The sequence below is a fragment of the Myotis lucifugus genome, unplaced genomic scaffold, assembly GCF_000147115.1.
Source record: "Myotis lucifugus unplaced genomic scaffold, Myoluc2.0 scaffold_6, whole genome shotgun sequence".
NCBI lineage: Eukaryota > Metazoa > Chordata > Mammalia > Chiroptera > Vespertilionidae > Myotis > Myotis lucifugus.
In genome coordinates, this window is record NW_005871054.1 from 17,831,213 (window position 1) to 17,850,394 (window position 19,182).

The 19,182-nt window shown below is 33.2% G+C and overlaps 1 protein-coding gene across 20 annotated transcripts in view; it reads left to right on the forward strand.

The window, feature by feature from the left end:
- The window catches only part of MAP4K3 (mitogen-activated protein kinase kinase kinase kinase 3), an 87,838-nt gene that overhangs the window by 40,403 nt on the left and 28,253 nt on the right, over positions 1–19,182 (forward strand). For 17 of the 20 annotated variants that reach the window (XR_002827190.1, XR_002827189.1, XR_002827192.1 and 14 more), the window contains 9 exons: positions 1,534–1,665; positions 1,861–1,923; positions 2,007–2,088; positions 2,191–2,301; positions 3,571–3,649; positions 4,577–4,635; positions 5,899–5,961; positions 13,305–13,363; positions 18,933–18,971. Coding sequence is in view for 15 of the 20 variants with exons in the window: in XM_023747531.1 (XP_023603299.1) it covers positions 1,534–1,665; positions 1,861–1,923; positions 2,007–2,088; positions 2,191–2,301; positions 3,571–3,649; positions 4,577–4,635; positions 5,899–5,961; positions 13,305–13,363; positions 18,933–18,971 (687 nt within the window). In the remaining 5 variants the exon portion in view is untranslated. The remainder of the gene's footprint in view (positions 1–1,533; positions 1,666–1,860; positions 1,924–2,006; positions 2,089–2,190; positions 2,302–3,570; positions 3,650–4,576; positions 4,636–5,898; positions 5,962–13,304; positions 13,364–18,932; positions 18,972–19,182) is intronic. The other 3 variants (XM_023747514.1, XM_023747518.1, XM_023747528.1) reach the window with 1 other exon arrangement.

Genomic DNA, 19,182 nt, shown 5'->3' on the forward strand with positions numbered 1-19,182 from the left:
CCCCATGTAAGCCCTGGTGTTACTGAAACTGAGCAAGTGCAAGGAAACGGGGGGGGGGGGGGGGGGGCGGCACATTTTTCTGGGGAACCTTTTTGTGCCAGGAGCCATTTGGATATTTATACAGTAACATCATTTGCAGGCCATCCGAAATTAGCCTGATCTATTTGGTCAGACATTTAATTAACTCACCCCTAATGGCTTGGCAGGGCCAGACCGAATGATTTCACGGGCGTTATACTGCCCGCGGGGCTGGCCGTTCCCCACCACTGCTCTAGACACAGACTTCAGCTGCCCCCAACCCCTGCTCTTTGTTTCTGCTTCCTTTGAGTCTGAAGCCTCTCTTCCATTTCTCTTGGTCTTCATCCAGTTGGAATGGGGAAGGAGCAACTGCTGAGCCCTGAAGGTGGAAAGGAGGAATCTGGGAGACTAACTTCATTATTTAGACTTCACATTTTCTAATACATATGTTTCCAACCTCAACCCAACTTTTATAAGTTTATAACCCTAATGTGTCAGCCTTTCTGGGATTCTTGGGGGCTAAGAACCAGCAGGCTGTAATGTAGCCATCAATAAAGTAATAACTGACATACTTTAATGTTCACTTTTCTGATAATAATTTGAATATTCATAGAGCTACTTTAAGATTAACAAGATTTTAAGACCAAGTATCTTAAAACATTAAAGTAGTGGGGGATTTTTTTTGTGGTTTTTTTTTTCTAACTTCACTGACTTACTTAACTTTCCTGAAATCTTACCAGGAAGACGCATGTGTAAGGCTACTTATTTAAGTCGCTATTTTTATATGAAAGAGTTGAGCTGTCTATCTCAGTTATTTTCAGAACTGTTGTTTAGAATTTGAAAATTTTAATATTTGAAAATGAATGTAATTATTTAAATTAGTCAAGTATAAATTTATACAGATATAATTAGAATCAGACTATAAGAAAATTAAAAGAAACAAAAAATAATAGTTTGGACAACTTGTCTATGGATAAATATCTTTTTTAAACTAGACACTTTGATAATTTACCCATCATTATAATAAAACTGAAAAAAAAATGACAATTAAGTAAATAGGAGTTAAGTGCTAAATGAAGATTTTTGGTGCCCCGTAAATAGTTTTGGTCAAGTGAAAACAGTCAGAGGCCAGATTGTAGTTTATTAATGTAAGGAGGTAAAACTAAAAATTATAGAATATTGCAAGACGTTATTTCTCTGGGATTTTGCTGTGGGGAGGAGGAGAGATTTGGGTATGGACAAATTTGGGGTATGTTGTTCTGTCGTAGTTGTAAAGTTTTACAAACCTTAATAGAAAGTAGTGTAGCAAAGTAACAAATCATCAGTAGGGGCTTGGGATGGAGGATCTTACGAGATGATGAGATCTGAGGAGAAATGGGCCTTTTAAATACTGCACTTATTTTTCAGATCAAGGCATGTGGATCTCAACTTAGTGATGGTTCCATGTGCCTCTGGTGGGAATATGAAGGAAAATACAATAAACAAAAGGTTTTCTGTTCTGGAATATTCCTTCAGGATGGCTCCAGAAGTCGCAGCCGTTGAGAGGAAAGGGGGGTACAATCAGCTCTGTGACCTCTGGGCAGTGGGGATCACCGCCATAGAACTTGCTGAGCTCCAGCCTCCTATGTTTGACTTACACCCAATGAGGTCAGTGCATCATAGTTGAAGAATCCTATGTTTTAACTAAGGGGTTCTCCACTCCAGTATTATTTATTATGTCATGGACAAATAATATGCTTATGCTTGCTTTACCTTATTTGTGAATAAGAGTAATAGAATTTACATTATATATTAATATGAAATCTTAAAATACTGTGTAATGATTTGTTGTTGATTTTTCAGAGCATTATTTCTAATGACAAAAAGCAATTTTCAGCCTCCTAAACTAAAGGATAAAGTGAAGTGGTGAGTATCTTTGTGTTATTTACTTTTATAGTCATGAGGAAAAAATAATTGAAATTTAAAACTCTCATTTTAAAATTTCTTAGGTCAAATAGTTTTCATCATTTTGTGAAAATGGCGCTTACCAAAAATCCAAAAAAAAGACCAACAGCCGAAAAGTTATTACAGGTATTACCTTTGCCCCAAACTATGTCTTGTTTTCAAAAAATAAAATGTCATTCAATCAAGTTTCTAATAAGTGTTCTGTACTATATTATTTTATTTTTATAGCATCCGTTTGTCACACAACCTTTGACACGGTCTTTGGCAATTGAACTATTGGATAAAGTGAATAATCCTGATCATTCCACTTACCATGATTTTGATGATGATGATCCTGAGGTAGGAACTGTTTTTACTAACTAGTATATACAACAGATATGTATAGACAGATGTTTAATTATCAAGTAATCTGCTTATTGAGTAGATTGCACAGTGCTGGCCTTTTTCATGTAACTTTATGACACAGAGCAAGTATCTTTTCTATGCCTTGGTGAGTGTCATATTCCTTTCTAAGTTTGGATGGGCTTCCAACATTTTACCCTTTGCATTTTCGATGCATGAACTATCTCAATCTCTGTAATATAAAGTTTTAGCTGGTGCCACTTCTTCTGGAGTATCTTCATCTTCTTATCACAACTACTTGCTTCATGCGTGTCAATAAGTTCACCTGAATTTAGTTTACTAAATTCCTTTGGCTGTATGTCTGCAGTTTCTCGAACAGTGGCCATGTCAACATTCTCACAGTCAGCTATTTTCTTTCATAACTCCATTTATTCAAATTTCATTTCCAACGTTACCCAAAATTAGCACTTTTTATTTCTTTGCAGCACTTTTATCTTTGTTAGCTAACTCCTGCTTTGAATGACCAATTTTTTAAAAATGTAACAAGTGTATTATCACTGGGAGACAAGGAGGCAACACAGTTCACACTTTGCTGTTTGTGCATGAACTGAATAACAGTCACTCGCTCAGTGACCACCAGACAGACTTTAAAAGAAGTGATGTGAATTAACAGTCAGGAGAACTCATCATCACTCCACCCATCCCCCAGAATATTCCTCTGACAGTGGCTATAACATAGAAAGATTTTAAAAGTAAAAGGAAAGAAGATAGAAGGCTGCCCGTGTAAGAAAAAACATAAAGGGAGGAAATTGTTTACTAAGTAATAGGACCATAAATCATTAACGCTTTTAGCATTATTTCATTTCATTTATCTCATCCTTTTTGAAATAGAAGTTGAGGCAGATTTTTTTAATTACAGTTTTTCTCTGCAACAGGGAAAGCTAGCTGCAGCTTTTGGATAGCTATTGAATTATTGAAATATTGAATTTTTAATATTTATTTATATTTAATTCAGAGAACATTTACTGGGAACCTGCTGTAGATAAAATATATTCCTAATCTTGAGACCATATCCCAGTGATGATCAAAGAGTTCCATTTTGTGGTTGCCATTTTTTGTTTTTTGTTTTAATATTGACAAAGTGGTTGTATGTCATTCCCATTTTTACATAAAATGAAGTGTTTTGTTTTTATTTGATTAATTTTGTGGACCAGATTGTGATTTGCTTATCTAATGCCACATGTCATTGATTTTTTTGTTTCCTAGCCTCTTGTTGCTGTGCCACATAGAATTCATTCAACAAGTAGAAACGTGAGAGAAGAAAAAACACGCTCGGAAATCAACTGTGAGTATGTACTATACACAGTTCATAATTTAACATTAACAAATAAGATTTCAAGTTGTAGTTTTGTTATAATACTTTTGCTTTATTTTCTTCCAAGTAGTTCTTTTTATTAAACCTTTTAAAGGTAAGAGTTTTTTAAGGCAGTAAGGATTTTATTCTCCTTGTTTCTAAGGAATTTTTGGCGGCGGCGCTGGAGGTATGTTGTTATTGTTTGGGAAGAGGAATAAAGTTCCTAGAATAGGCAGGAGTGAATAAGTCAAGTCAATGTTCTTAAACTTTAATGTGTGTATAAGTCACCTAGAGAGCTTGTCAGAATGCAGTTTCTGATTCAGCAGATCTGGGATTCTTTACTTCTAACAACCTTCCAGGTTATGTAGATGCTGATAGTGCAAGGGCCACGCTTTGAGTGTCAAGAAGAGGTAGAAATCTGCAAACTGGCTTAATATCTGAAGAACCTGAGAGCCTTTAAAAATGGATTCTCAGCCCGGCCGGTATTGAGTACTATTGAAAATCTAACTTAAAGTACTTTTTATCTTGTTATCTGATTCTATTTAAAAATTATATTTTCAGGCCTTTTTTGCAAAGTACAGTTATTTCTGGATCATTTTTTACTAATGTATGTCAGTGAGTTCTCAGCTCCTAACTGCAGAGGCATCTATATGCTATTTGAAACTAGAGACCTATACCCCAGTTTTTCTGATACTGCCCTCCTTTTGGAAAAGGCCTACTATTAACAGATTAAGCTTTAACTGCTTAGACTCTCTTGGACTTTTTCTGGCTATATATTCTTTATTTAAATCTTTGGATTGTGATTAAGGTATGGTAGATAGTAAAATTAAATGTGTTTTGCCATGGCGTAACTTTTAAAATTAGTGTATCATTAAGAATCAAGAAACAGATCATGGCTTTACTCTTTTTCTTTTTTAGTTGGCCAAGTAAAATTTGATCCACCCTTAAGGAAAGAGACAGAACCACATCATGAACTTGTAAGTAGTGTAGTCTTGGAATGTTAACACTAAAAGTAAATGTTTTAATTAGTCTTTATGATATATTGGAACTGACTTAAAAAGCTAGTTATTAAAAGCATTTGGGGAAATAAAAAGGTAAGTAATTCTGAAATTCAGAATAAATAAATCTGTGTTGCTGAGATTGAATATTTTCAAAATTATTTAGGAGAAACTTACTAGTTTTACCAGTCTCTAATTCAGTGTTTTTAATGCTGGCTCTTTAATTTTTTTCATTTTCATTTTTCAGTTTTTGAGTAGCTTTTGTGTATGTATTTATTAGGATAAATGCTGTAGTATTAAACTAAAATGTTTGATCAATAAAAGCCCATCTTCTCACTAAATTTTTGGACAGTCTTTTGAGTAAGCCAGTTTTTTAAACATCAGAGTAAAGTCATATCTGTTTGGAGTACTAAAGCTCAGGAGAGAGTAGGCATACATAATAGATCAAGTTTGTCATTCATTTAAAGCTTGCTAACTGTATGAACTTCCTTTTCATGATTCTTTTTATTAATGTTTTATACTCCTTTCCAGATACATGATATATTAGATGTAGTCTTAGAAACAAAATGCTTTGCAAGTATTTGAGATGTTACTATTCTATGGAAGAATAAAACATGAGACTTAAAAAATAAACAGAATTAATCCTAATTAATTACTTTACCAGAGCTCCAAATTGTGTTATTTTTTGCTTTCTTTTTAATAATGAGAAGAAAGTAACTGTTAATAAGTACTAAGGGTTGAAGTGGGAACTTCCTTCTTAAATTTAATTTAACCCACTTGACTAAAGGCACACAGAGAGAATATTTAACCTTTAACTTTTGGAGTTATTTTAATTCAGTATACCAGCATGGAGGAAAGGAATGTTAAAGGAAAATTCTTAAAATGATCATATTAAATACTGAAGCCTGACATTTATGTAGAAGATGGAAAAGGTTAAGAAGAAAAAGTAGTCCTGATGTTTATTAATGCTAATTGTATTTTGTTAAGGCAGTTTATTTGCTTTTTCTTTTTTTAAGTGGGCATTGCATGTATTTAAATTCTGCACTAATGTAGTAACTGCATTATAGAGTAAATTTGTTGCAGCGTTGCTTTTTTAGAAACCTTTTAATATGATTTAACTTTGCATTTGCCTTAACAAAATTATGTTAGCAGGACTTACTTCAGTTAAGAGTTTCCCTTTGTGAATTTGTGGCTTTTAGTGTAAGTGTAAATAACTTGGGTTTCTTGGTCTCTGCTAAACAGCCCGACAGTGATGGTTTTTTGGACAGTTCAGAAGAAATATACTACACTGCAAGATCTAATCTGGTATTTCTCATCTTCTGATTTTCTTTGTCAGCATTGTTTTAGTCTTAATTGTTTGTTTTATTTTTTTCAAACATTTTGTCCAATTTTAATGAACCAGTTAAAGCATTGTTTTATAAGATCCTGCTACATTAAGGAGTATAGCAATTTTTTCCATAACAAGTTAAATAAATATATCTACTCAAATATATTATAAGGTTACAATAAAAAATAAAAATATTTTTCTTTTTTATGAAAAACATTTAATTTTCTGACTCAAATATGAGTTTTAATTATAGTTCCCTATAAAAATGTCCAGTTTTAATGAACTAGGACCCATCCATATATATATATACACATATTCATTTATATATGTAAAACTATTTATATATTGCATATATTATGTATATATATCATTTTAAGAAGTAATTTACCCCTTATTAACAAAGAAATCAGTCTTAGATGAAATTATAGCTCAGTCAGTAGCATTATTGTAATATCCATTTTTCTCAGACCAAAATTTGGATTATAAAGCCCCCTTGAAGTTATAAATATTAAGACTATCTTACCATTAGGGAAGAAAAGATGGGACATTAGCCCTGGTGACTATTAAATAAATAATACTTTTAATAGTTGCTATTACGTAAATAGTTCTTTTCTACTTCTGTAGCTGGCCAGGTTGCCTTTATACTTACTTCTAGATTTCAGTTTTCTGTACTTTTCTGAATTTTCCTTATCTTTTCTTCCTCTCTGCTTCAGTAACATCTCTTTCAATTCTGGTTGATTTAAATGATTCTTAACATAAATTCTTAAATTTGTGCCCTCTAATATTTGTAGAACATAAAAGAGATTTTAGAAATAATTTTTAGCCCTAGCTAGTTTGGCTTAGTGGATAGAGCGTTGGCCTGCAGACCAAAGAGTCCCGGGTTCAATCCCAGTCAAGGGCACATACCTTGGTTGCAGGCTCCTCCTTGGCCCAGGCCCTGGTTGGGGCTCATGTAGGAGGCAACCAATCGATGTGTTTCTCTCACGTCGATATTTCCCTCTGTCTTTCTCTCTCTCTTCCACTTTCTCTAAAAATCAATGGGAAAATATCCTCGGGTGAGGATTAGAAAAAAGAAAAAAGAAATAATTTCTCTTAGGGCAGTTGCTGTCTCGATGGACAAAAAATACTTGTATATAGAAACTGTTAGCTACGCAACAGAATAGGTAGTGGATTGCCAAAACTTTGCCAGGTGGTGACTTGTGGTGACTGTTGATGAGGAGAGAGAGGCTAACATATCATTGGTATAATAGACATCAGAGAATAAGAAAAGCCTTTGGGTTAACGTGATTTGTTTGGCTTCTGGGAGGGACTAAGATTGATTTCAGTATTTTGTAGGAGCCATTATAGGTTCTTCAGGAAGAAAGTGATATATAAATACCTCCTGTGTTTCATGGGAATTAATGTAGAGACAGTCATTGGCACAGTTTTGAGAGATGGCAGATAGAGAGCTGAAATTATGGAGTGGTCATACTACTTCTGTAATTATGGGATTAGCTCAAAGGAGGGAGACTGAAGTAATGAAAGAGGAAATGATAGATGGAACCATGAGATGTCATGTGTTCCCCAGGTAGGTCTCATTAAAGAAAAAGGGTAAAAAACTGCTATGGGTGATGTCTGTGTTTTGCACTCAAAGGTAGAACCAACATTGGAGGTAGGGAAGAAGCAGTTGAAAAGCAAGAAGAGTCAGTAGATGCACTGACACAAAAGAAAGAAAGATACATCAGATGGCCCAGAGAGGCCAGAAAGTGTGAGGACTGAGAATTAACCGTCCAAGGACGCAAATGAGGAGGAATGTCTGAAGAAAACACTATCAGTGATTTCTGGATTGAAAATTTCTCTAGAATTGGGCATCAGTAGGCTAGAATGACAGAAATTTGTTGTGGAAATAAAAGATTACAGAACCCAAAGTTTAGATTAATATTCTCCCGATAAGACAATTACAGCACCAGAAACACAATACCTTGGAGTTACAATATTCTTTTCTGTACCTGTGCTGAACTAGCCCCTCTCCAAATAATCAGGAATTTCTTATGAGCGAGGGAACAGTTGATGGGATCTTGTGACAGAGGAGGGCATGAGGGACAGATAACTTGTGGTAGGAGAGTGAATGAAATATTTGTCAGATCCTGACATTTATAAAAATCAACCTTTAAAAAGCTCATTTCTAATGATAATAAAAGCTAACACTTATCTAAGAAGTTTTTATATACCAGGCATTATTCTAAACACTTTAAATACAATAACTTATGTCTTACAAATGAGAGAATTTAAGGTGCAAAGAAGCTGAAATTGGTCTTGCCACTTAGCTAAATAATAGCAGAGCTGGGATTTGACCTAAGCAGCCTGGCTCAGTAATTCATACCTAAACCACTATGTAAGTACTGTATTGCAACCATGACCACTATTGGTCTCCAAAACATTTTCATCTTCCCAAACTACATCTCCTTACCCATTAAATAATAACTCTCATCCTCCCTTCCCCCAAGGCCCTGGCAACCATCATTCTATTTTCTGTCTCTCTGGGGTTTTTTGTACTCCAGTGACCTTATATAATTGGAATCATGTAACATTTGTCCCTTTGGAACTGGCTCCCTTTACTTAGTAAAATGTCATCACATCTTCAAGATTCATCCATGTTGTAGCATTTGTCAGAATTTCCTTTTTTAAGACTGAATAATATTCCATTATACATATAGACCACATTTTGTTTACTCATTGAGCCATCAGTGGGCATGAGTTGCTTTCACTTTTGATTATTGTGAATAATGCTGCTATGAACATGGGTATACAAATATCTGTCAAATCTGTGCTTTCCTAGGTATATAACTAGATAGGGACTTGCTAGATCACATGATAATTCTACATTTAATATGTTTGGGGAACAGCCATACAGTTTTCCATAGCAGCCGCATCATTTTACAGTTCCCACCAACAGAGCACAAGGGTTCCAATTTCTCTGCTTCCATCAACACTTGTTTCTTTTGTGGCAGGGGAAAGGGGGGTTTTTGGTTTTGTTTTTTAAATAATAGCCATCCTAATGGGTTTGACCTGTCCTTAGTTATTTCAGTCCCCTAATTTCATCAGTCCTAAAATTTTGGCACTGTGAACAAGATTTTATGTCTTACAAATACTTGTTGCTGGAGCCTAGAAACTACATGAACCCAGAATGTTTGGCAGTCATCTTAGTGGGCAGTTGCTACCAGGATTACAGCCCTGTTCTTTAGGGCCCAGAAAAAACATTTACTCCCTTATAAAAAGCCTGCTGCCTAAAAGTTTGGTGTCATCAGTGCTTTCTGGTTGTTTTAAGTGCTAAGTATATTTATTTTATAATTTTGTAAATGAATTTTGAATGTAACACCTCAATTTTCATTATTACAATAAAATTATTTTTTTAAATCATGCAATTATAATACATGGAACCAGAAGAATAGAGCTTAATTTTTAGGATTGTTAGTGAATAAAAAAGTTCTTTAAATTTTAAAAGATGCCCAAGTTAAAAATAAAAACCTCATTTTAATGTGATAATTAAATAGTAACAGTTTTGCCCATAACCATGCAGATGTGTTTACCTGATCTGTCTTTAAATTAAAAGATATTATTACACATCTGTTTAGCTGATGCTAATTTTTTAAAATTTGCCTGATTTTTACTGTATATTTTGGCCCATTATGATGAAAAATACATCTAAAGTTAATTGTAGGTGAAACACTATGTTAATTGCTATGGAGGAACATGAATAGTTATATAATTATTACTCTGAAGAAACTTACAGTCTACCTGAGGGAATAAGAATAAAATATGTAAGTTACAATTAAAAACATGTTAGGAAGATAATAACCAATTGATTGTTATCAATAATTATAATAAAAGTACTTTAAAATTATTACTGAATTAGGTCAAAACTGAATACAGTCTATAAAGTTATATTCTATAAAAGAAATAGTAAATGCCAACTTATTTTTAAATCTGTTAAATTATTATTTATTATAAAATGTATGTTGTGTGGTCACTTTTCTTATCTAATGTTGAAGACAGTTTCTAAGGAGACCTCATTCATAATTGCTCAATGGTAGCACATTCTCCAGAATGTCACACCTAACCTCGTATTCATTTCCAAGCTTGCTGTACAGAAGTCATGTTATTCAGTTTGAGCTTCCTTAAGTCTTCTGCTTTTATTAGAATACTGACTGCTTGATCAGTATTATGACTCCACTTGCTTTTCTGACTTTTTAAGAAATAAAAACTTTTTGAATTATCCAGGATTCAATACCTTTTTACTCCTGTAAATTATCTACCACATTAAAAGGTATCTAACGGTTTTATTTGTTCCACAATTCTCTCATTTTTTATGATAAAAAAGTTTTCCTCTTCTGCTGTGTTCTTTTTTCTTGGGTAAAATAAATTGGTGAAGTACTTTCTCTCTGTGTTTTTGTAGCCAACTGTATCAATTCTATTAACTTCCTGCTGTTTTCTCGTTAGGTATATAGACTGTAATCTCGGGGGGGGGGGGTAATAAAAAATCAATAATATCTTCTTGATCATATATTTTCTTTTTCCAGTGTTCACGTCGCATCCTTTTATTCTTTTTCATTTTTTTCTGGCACCATATTTTCTTAGAGGCTTTATCCTAGGTTTAGAAATACAACCCCATTCATTAAAACGAACCATGGAAATTAAGACTTTGTGGCTCAGAAAGATATTTTAATTGAGCTAGGTAGACCATCTTAAATTTTTGTTGGGTTGAATCTGTACTAGGCCATTGCATTTTTTCAGTCCATGTTGTTGGCCTTGACTATGTTGTTAAGTATTGTCATTCACTAATAAGTTGATGCCTGATTTATGCAACTAATATTTTTATGTCTGTCCTAGCATGTTCAAATGTATTCTTATTTAGCCCATGTTTTACTCATCTAGGGTATATTTTGAGTGCTTTTCCAAGAATAATTTTGGTAGCATTTTCTGCTACAGAATAGCTTTCAAGTCCTTTTAAAAAGGGTTGTAGATCAGTTTTTCTTAGACTGCCCTAAAGATACATAAATAATTACTAACTTTGCCCAGGTTTCACGTTTTTTTTCTTTCCTTTCTATTTCTTTTCATTTTTCTTGTCTGATTTACTATCTGTCTTCTTGCTATTTATAATAGGTGCTTGGTAAATAATAGCTGAATTAAAGAGGATTAGATAATTAATAGAGGACTTAGTGTAATTTTTTTACTTGATGACATGGCCAGTACATTGTTTATATTCCATGTTTGCTAAAACGTAACAAAACTTGATTTACAGAGAAGGAATTTATAAAGAACCAAGCCCCTTCAATCTTAGCTTCCTGGGCGGGCTTCACACGTGGCCCAGGGAATCACCAGACTTGGATCTGTCTGCAGAGGGTGTTAGTTGTTTTTAGACTCTTCTCTTACCTTCTTAAGTACACTGATGGTCTCAATTTATTTTTTCCCCAATCATTATCATCAACCTGGTAGTTGTCACGTCTGCATTTAAGGAACAGTAGTATATGCTTTGGAAGGCTGTCATTTGATTAAAGGTTTAAGAGATTATTGGCTAAAGATATTGCTGGTCTGTAGAGGGCCCAGTTATCTACAGCTGAAGAAAACAAACTTGAATTGGAAAGTAAATTCATTGAGATAGTACTTCTCTTTACTGAATATCAACGTTTAAAAGTTCCGTATAAAGTCATGACCAATTAAATTGTTCAGCATAATAATGTGTGACTGTCTCATAATAACAGTGGTTTTATTCTATTAAGCTCTATCATTATTAATTAGAGAATAGGTATCCCTTTTCATTAGAATTTCATGTGATACCAGTGTGACAGTTGACTAATCTTTTTTGTTTATGATATATTATCTTTTCTCTCACTAGTAAGAATATTTATTATTATGCATGGAAGAACACAAATATTGAAGACAAAATTAGATATTTATTTTCATCAGATATTTTTTTGACAGGTCTTGTAATACTTAAATGTTAAAGTACTTTTCATTTAAATGTAATGTATTGCTTAGAATCCTCTCAGGATTCTAGGCTTAGCAGTATTGGGACCTAGAATTATTTTCAAGTAATATTAACTAGAGGCCCGATGCACGAATTTGTGCAAGGGGCTCGGCCCTTGCAGCCCTGACTTCGTCCAGAAGGACTCCGGTCTAATTAGCATATTACACTTTTATTATTATAGATGAGGCTGAAGTGTTAGTTATGTATTTATAGGAAAATAAACAAATAGCATCTGAACAAGCATTTACTTAGGGCCTCGTTAATATGTGCCAGTTGTTCTGCTAGACCTTGGGCTGTAGGGAAGAAAGATGAATTTAACAATTTCCCTTTGTTTGAGGAGCTCACAGCCTGGCAACTATTTTTATAGACTTGTAAATAAATTAATTAAAATGCAGAGTAATTGCTGGAGAAGAACTATGTATTAAGTGCATTGGAGACTTGGAGAAGGTTGCAGCTATCTTACTTGACAGTCTTGGAAGGCTGCTTACAGCACTCTAAGTATGTTATATTCTAGTAAAAATAAAATTCACTTGAAATGTTAAATATTCCCCCTTTATTATTAAAATAGTGCTTGAGATACATAGGCTTTAAGAAAGAGGGGAGAAAAGGAGACTCTGCTTTCCATTATTGTTGGAAAGCATTTTTTTTTGTCTCAAGGTGTTTGAGTTGAGCACATTTATATTGTTTGTACCTTTAAATTTCAATTCTGAATTCTACAACATGCAGCATTTAGTGAGAATGTTTAAATAGCTGATGAACTGCCTTAATGATATTGAAGTTTTGCTACTTACACTTAACTCTTTAAAATATGTTAAAAGTCCTAACATACAATTTGTAATCTTTTGCAAATCCATATATATATTTTACTTTAAAAGAATACCCTATTTTATTTCTTTAAAAAATTATTACCTGTATAAAGCAGTAGTAGCAATGTGTGAATAGACATAATTATTGCAGCTCTTACAGACCAAGATTTTTGTTGCTTGTTCCCTTCTGTAATCATTTTTGCTTCATTAGAGCTTGAGAATAAAGACTTTATTTGAACTTTTTCTTTCTAAAAGCTGACTTTACAAATGTTAATTACAATAGCAATATCCTTAAATGAAACTTGCATATATTATTTAAATGAGTTCCCAGAAAAATATTGAACTTACCTTTTATTGTTGCAAGTCCTACCATGCCTTCTTTTTAAGAACATACAGCAATACAGATTTATTTGAAGTTTGGGGTTTCTCTTTTTAAACTAATGTATATTATGTATCGTGATTTGTAAGATACTACTGTTTTACTAAATATTTTGTTTTATACTATTAGGATCTACAACTAGAATATGGACAAGGACACCAAGGTAGTTACTTTTTAGGTGCAAACAAGTAAGTAAAGTTCTTTTAAAATTAAATTTAAATCAGGAATAATTAAGTTGCCTTAAAATATTATATTTTAATAATTACAATACTAAATAATTAGAGTAGTAAAATAGTTGGTAGATATATTTCATAAAATACTTTTAACTTTGTTTTACTGCTATTTTGCTAATCATTTAATCAATAATTGTTATAATGGAGACAATCACCTTAAATTTTTTACATCAAACTACTTTGTAGATCTCTAGAGAAAACTAAGTATATTCCAAATGAGGATAAATATATGTTTGAGAAATTTATTTTTTTATTTGTAAAGACTTGTCTGTTCCTTATAAAACTTGCTTTGGTATGTCTCTTAGATGTGTTGGCCTCTGAAAACAGCTGGAAATATTCACACTGTTTAGAAATCTTAATATTTTAGCTGGTAAGAGTCTTTTAAAAAGTGAACAGTAATTAAAATGTGTCTAAAGTTTTGAAAGGTATTTATGCAAGAAATAAACCCAAATTATTCAAGGCCTACTCTATACCACGCACTAAGGTGTAACAATTTCAGTTGTTCATAAGCCCGAGTTAAGCAAGGTATGGAGACCAGACTCTGCTATTCCCCGTAGATTTTCTTATTGTCCTCTCATTCCTTCAACCCTCCCCCAAAGGCCCTCAATAAAATGGTTTGATTCCCCCGCCCCCCAAAAGCTAATATTATAAGGAAATATTATTTAAGTTGCCAAAACCTCCCAGCAATGTAGATATTTTAATAATCAGATCAAATTAAAATTTCAAAATATTTCAGTTGCTTTAGAGAGTTGAGACATACACACACACACACACACACACACACACACCTTATTTTAAGTTAAACAGTTGACAAAGGGTGACTAAAGACAAGTAGCTCAGATTTAGTGATTATAGTGCAAAAATCATGTCTTTCTTTAAATAAATGAATCATTTAAATATGTTTTTCAACACAGAAAAAAGGCGTTGAATGACAACCTAGAGAAATGCCTTAGTTTTTATTTAAACAACTTCATTTAAGTACTGTGAGGTGTTTTTTATTAAATTATTAGTAGTAACATTATTTATATTTCCTAAAATGGAAAATAAGTGTGAAATTCTCCTGGTAGAAAAATTAAATTCTATCTAAATAATAACTAGTCGCTATTTATAGTTTGTCCTGATTTGTTGATGAACAACAAAGGAAAGTTTGTCTCATAGTGAGTTAGCAAATGAAAATTTTATGTATTTTTTGTTCTTTTGTCTAAATTTGAGGTCACTGGTTTAAGGCCCTTGTTAGTAAATTTTGATATATTTTAAGAGACTGGATAATTTGGAAAGATATTTCATTTACCTTTCTTGGACTCATTTAAAATATATTTTTAAATGGCATACTTGCAAAAATAACCAGAAAAATATTATATATATGGTCCATCTCTAAATGATTTTTCAGATTCCTTAGTTTCCATTTTCTGATTTTTATCTGTTAGACATTTTCTTAGTATATGGTTACTTTGGCTAGGTAAAATATTAATAATTTGCCCAACCTTCATTTTTTTGATTAATTGGATCCCTGCTTAAGGAACTGTATTCTTTATAACGAATTACTGGCAAGGTAGGTTGGCCAAAAGTTTGATCTTTGGCTGTGTTTCGTGTACAGGTACATATACATACATGTGACATGAGCATGGATGTAGCACTTCTCTTACTGTACTGATATGTCTGCTTTATCCTTGTGACTAGGCAGTGTGTTAAAACTCACAGGGTTTCCTGCTTTCTCCATAGGTGATCAGGCAAACAGATTTTCATTTCTGGGTTTCTACCTATTACAGACCATGCGGCAACTATATAAGATAGTTGCTATTTTTAAATAAATGCCTATATATTTTGACTTATTGAGTGGTTTTCTTTTCTTTTGAATTATATTATTATTGAGGTCAACTTTTCTGACCATTTAAAACCAACAAAATGTTTTTAAAGAAAGTTTTAAGTTATTTTTAATTTTTTAATGTAGCGCAAAAATTCTAAAGATAAATTCTCTTTTAAAAAAGACCTAAATAGTAGTGAAAAGAGTAAATTGAATTACACAATTCCTGGCACAATCGAATGTAGTAGTAGTAAAGACCAGAATTGTCTCTTTCTGTAAGCCATGAGACTTATCTAGTAAAATGGGGATTACAATAGTACCTTCTTTTGGGGTGAAATGGAATAGTCATTGTAAAACATTTGGCATATTTATGGTTTAGTAAGTACTTACTAGTTGCTCTTATTTGTAGCATTTACTCAGTAATTGTTGATTGTAAGATCAAGTGAATATAAGTAAATAAAACTGCTCTTTTGGTTTTAGAGAAACAGGGAGTGGTTTTGTTTTCAAATATAATCAAGGCAGTACTTTATAGATTGTTTTGAACCAGTTAGACAATTTTGAAAGACTTGAGTAGTCAGCAGCATGAATTCCTTAGTTAATTCAAATATGCTAAGTATTTTTGGCAGTTTTGTGGGGTTTTTTTACTTCCAGATTATTTTCTTCACATGATCGGTTAAAACTATATTTGCATACAGTTCCGTTTTTAATCCTATTCAAATTTTTAATCATTTTGGGTTGATTTAGTAGTTCAGTATCTGAGGGCATCATTTTTGTTTTGTTCATTACTTTCTAAAAATTCCATAATAGAATAATGAAGTGAACTAGTGAATAGTGACATTGTTTATTGTATAGTACCCAGTCTTGATGATTAAATCAGCATCACATTTTTCTCCAGTGCTCTCCAGATATAGTATTTACTGTAAATTAACATTTTAGCAAATTTAGCCATGTTTTATTTTCTCCTTCATAATGCCTGAAAAGCAAATGTATTCTACTTTTCATTAATACTTAATAAAATCTTTAACTTTATTAACAAAAAAGTCTTAACACATAGTAGGAGATTTATAAGTAAATGAATAAAAAATATATATGGGTCCGTAAGCCATAGATTAGCTGCTTTTTCATGTTTTCTTATTCAGCTTTTTTCTCTTATTCTTAGAGAACCTAGAAAAGTGGAATGCCATATAAGTTCAGTTACACAGGGTAACTAAAAATAAACCACATTTAAATTCTCCTCTTAGTTATTCTCAAATCTTGATATTCCCTACTGGAAAAAAAAATGCTTCAAAAAATATTGTCATATGCTCAAGAAAATGTTTTTCTTTTCACATCTTCTGAAAGGATATGAAAGCCCACTGTATAGTTCAAAAATATTATGTTTAATTCAGTAAAATAGTTTAAAGCAGCACTTCTTAAAATTTTAGTCTCAGAATCCTTTTACAGACTTAAAATACTATTGGGGATTCCAATGAGTTTTTGTTAATATAGGTTATAACTGTCAATATTTATGTTATTAGAAATGTACACAGAACTTTTCAAAAATATTTATTCTAATTGTAATATACTCGTTACATGTTATAGATAACATTTTTGGTGTATTACAATTTTTTTGTATTATTTAGGACCAATTCACGTGCCACCTTTATGGCACCTCCTTCCTAATACCACTCAATTCTTCTCATGAGAATTAGAAGCAACAAATAATTGCAAGAAGTTTTTATATAGGTCAGTGTAATCCAACAAACTTTTTGTTGAGGCCCACTAATAACATTTTTTATGAAGAATAGCTATTTTTTTTGAAATAAAATACCACTAGTAAGAAAAGTACATTGATTTTTTTTGCATATCTCCTTAATGTCTGGCTTAATAGAAGACAGCTGGCTTCTCATGTCTGCTGCTAACCTGTTGTGATATCTATATATATAAAACCCTAAACAACTGTAACAACCGGACGACCGGCCGGTAGCTATGATGCGCACTGACCACCAGGGGGCAGACGCTCAATGCAGGAGCTGCCCCCTGGTGGTCAGTGCGTTCCCACAGCCAACCTCCCCCGCCGGCTGGCCCCACCTGTGCACAAATTCGTGCACCGGCCTCTAGTGTTCTTTATAGTCTAGAAAACTAGAGTTCCATTTTCAATGAAAGAATAAAAGTGAAAAGGTAAACACTTTAGTATTATGAAAATAGTGTTGACCTTGCAGACCTTCTACAGGAGACTAAGACCCCCCCAGGTCTCCAGACCACATTTTGAGAATGGGGGGTTTAAAGGAAATGTTGGTTTAGGCCAAAAAAAATAAAGGAAAACCTAATTTGAAAACTTACTATGGTTCTAAATTACTATTTCTAAGCATTTTACCTATTATTAATGCATTAATATCTTCAGATATATAAAACATTTGACATCATGTATATTGTGATTCCCATTTTACTGATGTGGAAACTGAAGCCTAGGGAAATCAAAGTGACTTACTGCAGGCCATGCGGCTTCCAGTGGCCGAGGCAGGAGTCAGACTCAGGCTGTCTTTCACAACCCGGCACCGTTTTGCTAAGCTGCCTTTAGACAGAGATGCTCCTGCCTTCCCGGTGGTGGGCCAGCAAGAGCTTTGTGATTAAGATAATACATTGACTGAAGAACCTCACTTTTTTTATCTGCAAAGTAGCATCCAGATTTAGAACTTCGTCATTTTCAAATTTAGATCATTCAGCTGGCCTAATTAAAATGTGATGGCTAAAATATATTCAATTAATTGCTTATACCAGCTTTCAATTTCTCTTGGTTTTACATTTTGATAATCCTAATGGCAGTTTTTCCCCAATATATATAGGAAGGAAAAATGATTAGAAGGTACTACCTTCTAACTTTTGAGAGAGTAAATTTTCTGCTGAATACTTTTGCCTTAGTCACCATATTTCTCTCTGTTCCATTAGTTTTAAGGAGACTATTGATATTTTATGCTTGAAGAGTATAATACAGGAGATACGCTGCATGAGCTTGCAGTGGAAAGAAGTAAAGGGACTTCAGAAATGCCATTAGTTCTCTCTTACCTTCCTGAATAGCAGGTTTTATAAATTGCTTCCAATGATAAAACCCTCGCACCTGGCCTGATACAGGCTTGGTCTCCCAAAAGTGTAAATGTGTTTGCCAGTCCACCACTGGAGAGCAGATATGCAGGTAAGTGAGTGTGTTCTGTGGAAACAGAGTGCTACTACATTCATGTATTCACATCACATGCATGCATGCTTCTGCAGAGAGAGCCAACATGTTGAGTTTCATTTTGTAGGATTGCCTGAGAGCATGATGTTTTTTTAAAGTGTGTCACCTTCCTTATTTTAAGAAAAAGAAAATGTAATTTCAGGTGTCACGTAAATATTCCGGGTAAATTTGAATCCTGGAAGCTCCTGACTATGACCCTGCAATTATTGTTTTGTCAGTCCTATTGTGACATTTTGTGGTGGGTTGTCCTCTGTTTGAATTGGTATTTTTTCAGTAAACATTAGGGTTTATTTTGTTCATTTAAGATACATATGTAAAGACATTAGCAACAGAAAATAGAGGTAGCTCATTAAATTAACTTGATGTTTTATGGTATAGAGATGATCATTGTAGCATATTTCTAGTAAATCTTAAAAAAGTAAACAATTTTTGTGGATAAGGTTAAAATGATGAAGATATATACTTACTGCTTGCTTAATTCACATTACTTTTTTTTTTCTTTTAAGGAGTCTTCTGAAGTCTGTTGAGGAAGAATTACATCAGCGGTAATTTTACTTTTTGTTTTGTTTTTTTAATCCTTACCTGAGGAATGAGGATATTTTTCCATTGATTTTTTTTTTTTAGAGAGAGTAGAAGGGAGGGGGAAGGAGAGAGAAACATGGATGTGAGAGACACGTTGATTGGTTGCCTCCCACATGCACTCTGACTGGGGGTGGGGATGGAACCTGCAACCCAGGTACATGCTCTAGACCGGGA